We start from the raw sequence: 9,350 nt of genomic DNA on the forward strand, positions 1-9,350 counted from the left end.
CATGTATTTTCAAGGCATAAGCACAAAATCCATAGACAAGATAGAGCCTCCATTTGGTATGTTGCATGTTTTATTTGTAGCCAAGCACTGGAGCGTATATACCACTTTGCCAGCATGCTGGCACACTCAGTCTTATCCTCCGTAGTGCAAAAAGAGGAATAAGGGAAGTTGTCCATTAGATCAACGCATAATTTAGATGAACAGTCTGACTTACACACAGCTTTAATCACACTCATGGGTCGAGCACTGAGGGTGAAACAGACGTTCAGTGTCATTTAGTACATTATTATAAAATGAATGCCCTTTGCAATTTACATAAGCCATTAATATGGACAGCCCAAAGAAATTTGTTCTTACATTCATAAATATTACAGCAACATAAAAAAACATACTGACATTAGACTGCAGTGACATAAGACGGCATCATGAGAACGACATACTGCACTGTAGGGTTATGCTACCAGCTTATAAGTACCCACTGATTTCCAGGTAAAACACTGGTAGGCTACATTATCTGAACAGGTTAAAAACTGAAATGGTACCTTCAAGAGACAAAATATTCTGTTTAATGCAGAAAATATTAACACTGACACATGATAAGCTAACAGCCCTCATTATTGCTTTGACTTAATGTAGGCTACTGGCTTGTTTTAGTTAAAATGCCCCACTCAGTTCACAGTTAATAATGCTTCTCTCTTATGCTGCGAGTACCAACACTCAACACACCTTCTATAAACTTTTATCATATGAACAAGCTATTTGTTATAAGCCTACATTAAACCAAAGATCCATGTAATAAGTAAATGTAACTGTACCTGATTGGATCCGGTTTACTTTCACAGTTTACCATTAGTCTGCACGCACACTGAAATATGATGCAATTTTTGACTCGAAAGGCAAATAATGTAATCACAAGCTGGCTGAGAGAATACACAAGACAATCAACATAACAGAAGAAAGGGATGAGAACACAGACTTTGTGCATTGTGGAGATGAAAACATTGATCTTATTTACGCAACAGTTATGTTTGTTTGAGAAGACATAAGAATATAAAATAATATTCCAGCAGCAATCAAAATACTGGTGAGACTGAATTTAGAACATGTTGAACTCAGTTTGAAGCATTGAATGTCAGGCATATTATTTACTCCAACATTGCAGGCAAACAACAATGCCCTCTGGCTGAGAGCAGCAAAACCAAAAGGACTAATTCAGATGTAAGTAAGTCTCTATTAACACTGAAATAAAAGTAAAGTACCATCGAGCTGCAAAAAAGTAAACATCAAGTTATCAGAATACTCAGCTGTATTCAGCAGTTTCACTCAATACTATATGAATGGGGTGCTGCACAATGCACACATAACTGTTCTGAATAGCTTTATCCTTCTGCTCAGACTATTTCATATTCAGTTGAGACCTAGACTGACCAGACTGACAGCACAAGGAGTATGAAATGTATCAGTAAAGCACAGGAGACCTCCACAAGAGGCAAAGCTGAAGGACTGGAATGTTAAGGCCTGCCACCCATTCAACAAGGCAGACACAGGATTAAAAACATGCCATGATTATGAAATTAATGTTAATTCTTATAATCGTAAACCTCCACTAATACATCAGGAAAACAGACCTTAATCAGCCCTTGCTCAAACACAGAAGCCTAATGTAAATATCACCCAATGTCTTTTAAAAAAATAACACATCAGAGGATGGACATGTGCTTCACAGAAAAATAAACAGCAGTGTATCAACAGTAGCAAAAGCAGCATTATCTTTGAACTTTGAAAGAACACTGAACTTCACTTAGTAAACAGGCCCATGTACATAAATCAGGGGAAATAAAAATGATCCGATAATGCCTGACTCGTACACCTGACACCTCCGGCTACATAGCAGTGCAGTGGTAAGAGAAATAATTGTCAAATGAATAAGAGCACCACAATAGCTCGTACCCAATGTTTACAGTCAGAGCTGCAAAATTGAAGCTCACTATTCCCTTACAAGACAAACAAGGTTGTCTTCCTTTTGAGAGCAGCAATCATTTCACTTCCTCGTACCGCATTATTATAGTATTGGTCATCAAAACAATGTTGGGAGTTCCCAAGAACAATATCTACCTGGATTAGGAACACTGTCACTCACATCGTCTTTGTCCAGGAAATACATGAGCTCTGCACTTGTGCTGAAAGATCAGATAACAAGAAACATGTGATGTTGTTCTCAAATTCCCTCTAAAACCTGTGATAAATCAGCTTGTGGACAGACTGTAAAGCACTTGCAAGACCAACTGTATGTTGTTGTGCCAAAGGTTGAGTGTGCTCTTGAAGAGAAGATTGGTATATGTTCTCTCGTCCACTGTATTAACTAAAACTTGAATTATTTCAATTAAAATAAATTCTGTGAAAGCACTAGTTGATACAACTCCCGCATAGGCAGACAAAGCTGAAGCTGAGTAACAATGTTTTTGTGCAACACCACTGAAAGCAGACAGAGTAGAAAGGATGAGTGTGCCTGTTACAGTGTGCCTGTACCTTGAGCAATAATTCAACAATCTAGATACCAGCTGAATCCTTGACACAGCCCTCCCCAGAGCAGCTGTATCTTATCCACATTATCTTTAGGGAGATACTGAACTCAGTACCCTGTACCTACAGTATGTGTACCATAAATAATATCTGACCGGCTCTCATAACTGCCACAGGCAAGTTTTGTGTAGAGAGATTAAGACAAGGTGGATTCACACCTGACCAATCAGCAGCAAGACCCACGTGAGGTTTTGCGGTTGCCATGGAGATCGATAGTACTACTCAGTAGTGCATGGTCAATCTGGTCCTCAGCAGCCAGAACCTCCCTGACAGCTGCCTCGAACGCAGCCGTGACATTAGTGTCATCCTTAGCGCTGGTCTCAAAGTAAGGGCAGCAGCCGTTCTCCTCACACCAGGCCCGTGCTTCGCCCTCCCCCACCTCCCTCTGCTCCATGTCAACCTTGTTTCCTAGTACCACAAAAGGGAACCGCTCAGGGTCTTTAACGTCCGAGTAGAACATGAACTCCTTCTTCCAGCAGCCGAGGTTCTGGAAGCTCTGCAGGTCGTTCACAGCAAACGTGAGCAGGCAGCAGTCGGCCCCTCGGTAGAAGGGCGTACGCAGGGACTTGAAGCGCTCCTGGCCCGCTGTGTCCCAGATCTGAAGAGTAACCAGGCGCCCATCCACCTCCAGGTCCCGGTTGAGGAACTCCACGCCGATGGTGTGAAAGGACTGGGAGTCGAAGCGGTCCGTGACATAGCGGTTCATTAGGGAGGACTTGCCAACACCACCGTCCCCCAGCAGGATCACCTTCAGCAGTAGGCTCTTCCCGCTCATCATGTTCCCTCCCACCCAGCAGGGCCTCCTCACTGGGTTTCAGCCCTCCACACCAGGTGGCAGGCCAGGGTCTATTTAACCTAGAAAGAGGAAGAAACACAGAAACAGATACTTACTACGCACTCAAGTGGAAACGCAAATCACTATTGGGCAATAGGAAATGAAATATACTGACTCTCTGAAAACTCTCAGCTCCAAAACCAGTCTGTGGGCTTGACTTTGCTGATCATTCAGTGTAGATAAGGGGGAAAGAATGCTGCTCTGGCAACCTCAACCTCAAATTAACCTTTCTGACAACACATGAAAGCCATGTGTAATGGTTGACTAGTTTCAGGGACACGGGGACTGAGGTGAAGGACCCAGATGTTTGCCAAAGGTCTCTGGCTGAAGCGCTGGGCTTATCGTTTACTACATGACACAGTAAAACAGACTCATTACAATCTACATCTGCCATAGCGTGGGACATGAACGTTATCTTTAATTTAAAAAAGAAAAGAAAAAAGACAGCCTTTATTTCATGACCTCTATAACAGGTGAAGTAGGAGTCCTGCGCCACAACAGCAGGGGCGAGTCAGGTCGATGAGCTGACTCTGGAAACAACCACTGCACCTGCGCAGACAACAAACATGCACCAGCTTGTTGTCAACTGTAGCTGGAGGCTACAACTCTCAACACACTGCTGTCGATGCTCCCTGCGAAACTGTTTATGACGTGCTTCAGAGCAGAAGTTGACTAGGAACCGAAACAGGTAACAGACGTCTTTTAAAAAAACATAAAAAACACCCTGAATGCAGCGGACAACATGACTGCTGTTCTGTGTAGCGGCTTAGCAAACGTCCCAGACAACTAGCAAGCTAAACTAGCCGGCTAGTGTGAGGCTCTGTTGACATTCCCATCCCGGTCAGGCTAACCATTAGCATCAGTGCATAAGCGGCTAAAAACAGTTTTTAAAGCATCGTAAGCAACACGAGAACAAATGTTGCAGTCAGGTAATGTAGTTGTTTGAATCTATTGTACACAAAATAAGCATGTAATGTGACTCACCCTGTTCCTGATAGTTTATAATGCGTGGTCTGCCCTGCTCCCCTACATCTGACTGAGATTGAGTGTCGTGACGTGCGCGTCCCCAACCAGTACTGGCACGTGCACAGCGGCCGGTAGATTCCAGGTCCCAAAGCCCGCAAAGTTCATGACTGTGCATAAATAATGACAACAACAAGAAGATAACTGTGCGAATGAACTTAAGTACATTTCAGCTGAAACTACTTCACTTGAGTATTTTTCTATTTTCTGCTCCATTATACTTACACTACACTTTTTAAGTCGATTACTTTTATGTGACAGCTGTAGTTACTTGTAGTTAAAATGATTAAATTATTATTATTATTATTATTATTATTATTATTATTATTATTATTATTATTATTATCATCATCATCATTAAAAATGTGCATGCAAAACACATTTTGAATTTATATCATGCATTGTTATAAACTTCCTAACAGTATATGAACAATACTGTGTAAAGCATCCTTGGGTCTTGTGAAAGGCGCCATATAAATCCAAGCTATTGTTATTATTATTATTATTATTGTTGTTGTTGTTGTTGTTGTTGTTGTTGTCGTCACCTTCTAGATTAAAATTGTGCATGCAAAACACATTGAATTTATAAAATATGACGGAAAGACTGGGTTACTCTTTATTATGACTTTATTGGAGGCTCTTTTACATTTACAGCCTCCTAGTAGTATAAATACACGGGACTGTTTTGTATTGTAGACTAAATTTCTAAGACGTTTGGACTTAAGACTCATTTAGACTTTTTTCTTTGCGTGAAGTATTTGTTATAATGTATTTCCTCCAAACATCTCTTGTTTTAATAAAACCCTACGTGCACTATATTGCATGTTTTTTGTAATATTTTGCGACAAAATGAATTTAGAGTTGGATTTTTGAATCGAATTGAACACTGAACAAGCATGTGTGCAATTTACAGTCCTGAGCTGTAGGAGGCGATGTGCAGCTCGGGTTAGTTTGCGACCCAACGAAGAAGAAAAGAAGAACCGTAGAAGAAGAACCCAGCTGTTTTTATTCCCTCTGCTCTGTCGGCTGTTACCACACAGCATCCCGTCATCAAAACCAGCCACTGAGATTAGCTGTGTATTTTTTGGTTTGAAGGATCAAGAAAATCGCTCCTTCATGTGTTCGCTGCTGTGACAGGAAGGTAAGAAACTATGTAGATGTTTTAGATATTAGTGAACGCTCAGAAACCATTGACACGTATGACTGAAATGCTGGTCAGTTGCTGTCAGTTTGTTCAACAAAGTTAGTAACAAGGAGAAGTAACTGCATCTGTAACTATTTTTTTCGTGTTTTTGAGCACCTAAACGCTGCATGGCTTAATTTGCGGGACAGAGGAATCACACCTAACTCACATTAAACGGATAAGAAAGTCGTTTGTCCTTTTAAAATTGTGATTTACTTGTATTTACTTGATGTGGATGCCTGTTTTTATTTTTTTTAAACCTTGCAGATGGCAGGTAGGCACAGGCTATTGCCCTGTGTATGTCTGGGGCTGTTTGGTGTCCTGGGCTGGGTCTGGGTCTCCTTTGCCTCCTTTCCAGACGATCAACTTGCCCTGGAGGCCTTGGATGCAGTGGACCGAGGAGCCTTTCAGCCACAGAGCGCTCTGTCAGAGATGGAGTTTGCCTCCATCAGCTCATACAGAGGACCTGGCAACAGTGACTACCGCAGCAACAAGGAGCTGCCCATTATCCTCTGGTGGAGCGGAGGACTGTTCCCACATTTTCCCGGTGACACTGAACGCATAGACTGTGGCACATCCTCCTGCCTGGTCACAAGCAACCGCAAGGTACGAGAGATATTTAACCTTGGCTCAGGCTGAGGGGAGATGCATGCATGACATTAATAATAATTATCATCTGAGGTTGTTCAGCCAGTAATCTTGAGTTTGATCTTGAAAGGTCCAGCTGTACAAACGGACAGCATCCATCATCTTTTATGGAACAGACTTCAGGGCGTATGAGGCACCACTCCCTCGTCTCCATCACCAGACGTGGGCACTGTTCCATGAAGAGTCACCCATGAATAACTACTTCCTCTCCCATGGACCAGGGATCAGGCTGTTCAACTACACTGCCACGTTTCGCAGGGAGTCGGACTATCCTCTGACCCTGCAGTGGCTGCCCTCTCTGGACTACCTGCTGACGCCTGTGGTCGTGTCCCTGGAGGAGAAGAACCGGCTGAGGAGGGAGGGCCTGGCTCCTGTGCTCTACATGCAGTCCCACTGCGATGTACCATCAGACAGAAACAGATATGTCCAGGAGCTCATGAAGTACATTCAGGTATACTGCAGAGATGTTCACTTTTTACAAAGACACACGCTTGATGAGTGTAAACTCCTAAGCAGGAATTATTTTATTTGTATTCCTGTACAACTCCAAAACAGTTGGGACCTTGTGGTTCTTCTCATTTTAGGCGTTTGACTGGGTGTCAAATTCGTAATAAGTTTATATTTACAACAAATTACCGCCTCGTAGTTAGTCAGTCAAGTTGCGGTTGACATTCATCCGGACGGATGGATGTCAAGACTTTTGGATTAACTTAATAAAAGGTAAATGTAGTCCTGTATTGAAATCAGACTCTTTATAAGAGAAGTTCAGAGGACTGATAAAGAGCTTGTCACATGGTACAATGACAATCCCCTGAAGCTTAATATCAGCAAAACGTTTGTCCCACATTTGAAGAAATTCCCTCCAGGCATTCCTGAGAAATGGCGTTCGTGAGAATGGGACATATGTCAGGCCATGGTGACCTTTGACCACCAAATTCTAATGAGTTCATCCTAGTCTCTAGGTGGACGTTTGTCCCAAATTTGAAGAAATTTGGCATTCACGAGAATAGGATAGACGGATGTGAGGTCACAGTGACCTAATCAAATCAATCTAATCAGTCCATCCTTGAGTCTAAGTGTGCCACATTTGAAGAGATTCCCTCCAAATGTTCATGAGATATTGAGTTCACAAGAATGGGACAGATGGACATACAGACAACCGGAAAACATACTGCCTCTGGCCACAGTTATCGACGGCGCGGAGGCATAAAGCACAATTAAGTTTATCAGTTTGATATAGATCGAAAAGAATTTGTAAATCATTGCATTCTGTTTTTATTAATATTTTTACCCAGCATCCCAACATTTTTGGACTTTTGTATATAAAAGAAACAGAATCTGTGTTTTGCAGATATTTGCAGACGCACCATTACCAGGTCTAAGGTACTTGTTATTCCTCTTTTCCTTTTTTAAAAAAGGAATAGTACTCAGTTGTGATTTGTGGGCTTATTTCTTTCAGTATCATCCTCCATTTGTTCTCAAATAGAACATTCTCTTTTAATCGTGTTGTTTTGACTCTACTCCTGTTCGACTCAAATGTCAGGACACATTTTCAGTCGTCTCCTCCAATATAACCTTTCTTCACAATAAATATCCATTGGCTCACATGCACTAAAAATCTCTGGCCTAGGGTCTTCCTCATTTCTGCACAGGTTAGTAAGTCAAAATCATTCATCTTCACACAAGCAACTGCAGTAACACCTCTGTAAATGTTTTGTAAATACAGCCCTCAGTGTGATGTCTGTGAATTCCCATCTGGGGAATGAAATGCTGGAGTTCAATTAGAAATGTCTGATCAGGGTTTTATGACAAATGTGGACCATTAAAAGTGCGCCGCTGTCACATTAATAATCTGCTCCCAAATGTTTCCTAAGTATGCCTCCATCTTTCTCCTTTCTCACACATTATTTTTCCCTCTGTAGGTTGACTCTTACGGGAAATGCCTGAACAACAAACCTCTGCCTGAACATCTGCAGGACACGGCCACAGCAACCGGCGAAGATCACGCCTTTATGAATTTTGTTGCACGCTACAAGTTTCACCTTGCGCTTGAGAACGGCGTGTGTATGGATTACATGACGGAGAAGCTGTGGCGGCCTCTCCACCAGGGCTGTGTGCCCGTCTATCGAGGCTCCTCTGTGGTAGCAGACTGGATGCCCAACGACCACTCTGCCATCGTCATCGATAACTTCCCCTCGCCAAAAGCTCTCGCTGAATTCCTCAAACGTCTCGATGAGAACGATGATGAATACTTGAAATATTTAGAGTTTAAGAACCCCAGACGGATTACCAACATTCGTTTGCTGGAGGCTCTAGAGACCCGCGAGTGGGGGGTTAATGACATGAGTAAACCCAACTACCTGAATGGATTTGAATGTTACGTGTGTGACCAGGAGAACGCACGGCTGGCAGCAGAACGAGCATATAGGAAATCCCCGAAGAAGAACCGACCACCTCAGCCTAAAATGGCTAACAACTCTCACATGGGGTGCCCCCTGCCCAGCCCGGGGTATGGCAATGTCAAAGACCTACCTGCAGATGATGGGTGAGTTGGTCTCAAGTTATTCACAGTGCCAGGTGTGAAATCCACTTCCACTTTTTTGTATTTTAATGTGAATAACAATGTCCCAAGGGGAGGAGAAATCTGCCTATTTTAATGGTCTAATTAAAACATCCTCTGTGATGAGCCTAATCTGTTTGTATATCTGTCCGCAGATGGTTGCAAATATGGCCTCAGGATTACTGGCAGAGCCTGGACCAAGCAGAGGGGCTGGAGTCTCTGATAAGACATAACGAGTCAGACCCTTCGCTGCTGTGGAAGCACATCCAAAACATCGCTGTGAGCAGAGCCAGAGGAAAACACTGACACAGGCCTTGAAACAAACAGAGAATGGAGCACGTCCAGGACTATAGGGGTGTTCTGTATTATAAATCCCCTTTGTTTAAATGGGGGGTAAGAAGCAGAAATGACTCATATTTTTGCACCCGAGCCAAAATCTCTTTACCTTTTTTATGAGTAGTTAGATTACACTAAATTGTGTTCAGCCTACATGATACTTTTGTCCTTTATCCCAAGTT

General features: G+C 42.5%; 2 protein-coding genes across 3 annotated transcripts; one reads left to right on the forward strand and one right to left on the reverse strand.

The window, feature by feature from the left end:
- Positions 1-52: 52 nt before the first annotated feature.
- On the reverse strand, positions 53-4,466 carry rab9b (RAB9B, member RAS oncogene family). 2 transcript variants are annotated; one of them, XM_073486412.1, is made up of 2 exons: positions 4,403-4,466; positions 53-3,438 (listed from the first exon to the last, which is right to left on the reverse strand). In XM_073486412.1, exon 2 carries the CDS (start codon positions 3,359-3,361, stop codon positions 2,750-2,752), a length of 612 nt encoding a protein of 203 aa, XP_073342513.1. In that variant the 5' UTR covers positions 3,362-3,438; positions 4,403-4,466; the 3' UTR covers positions 53-2,749. The 2 variants fall into 2 exon arrangements, 1 of the variants encoding a protein (XP_073342513.1); XR_012180420.1 differs by lacking the exon at positions 4,403-4,466 and adding an exon at positions 3,534-3,618 and having other exon boundaries at positions 3,362-3,438.
- Positions 4,054-9,230, forward strand: fut11 (fucosyltransferase 11 (alpha (1,3) fucosyltransferase)). Its single transcript, XM_073486411.1, has 6 exons — positions 4,054-4,106; positions 5,537-5,582; positions 5,892-6,230; positions 6,343-6,723; positions 8,195-8,817; positions 8,988-9,230. Exons 3-6 carry the CDS (start codon positions 5,892-5,894, stop codon positions 9,136-9,138), a joined length of 1,494 nt encoding a protein of 497 aa, XP_073342512.1. The 5' UTR covers positions 4,054-4,106; positions 5,537-5,582; the 3' UTR covers positions 9,139-9,230.
- The last annotated feature ends 120 nt before the right edge of the window (positions 9,231-9,350 follow it).

The sequence above is a fragment of the Pagrus major genome, chromosome 18 (assembly GCF_040436345.1).
Source record: "Pagrus major chromosome 18, Pma_NU_1.0".
Taxonomy (NCBI): domain Eukaryota; kingdom Metazoa; phylum Chordata; class Actinopteri; order Spariformes; family Sparidae; genus Pagrus; species Pagrus major.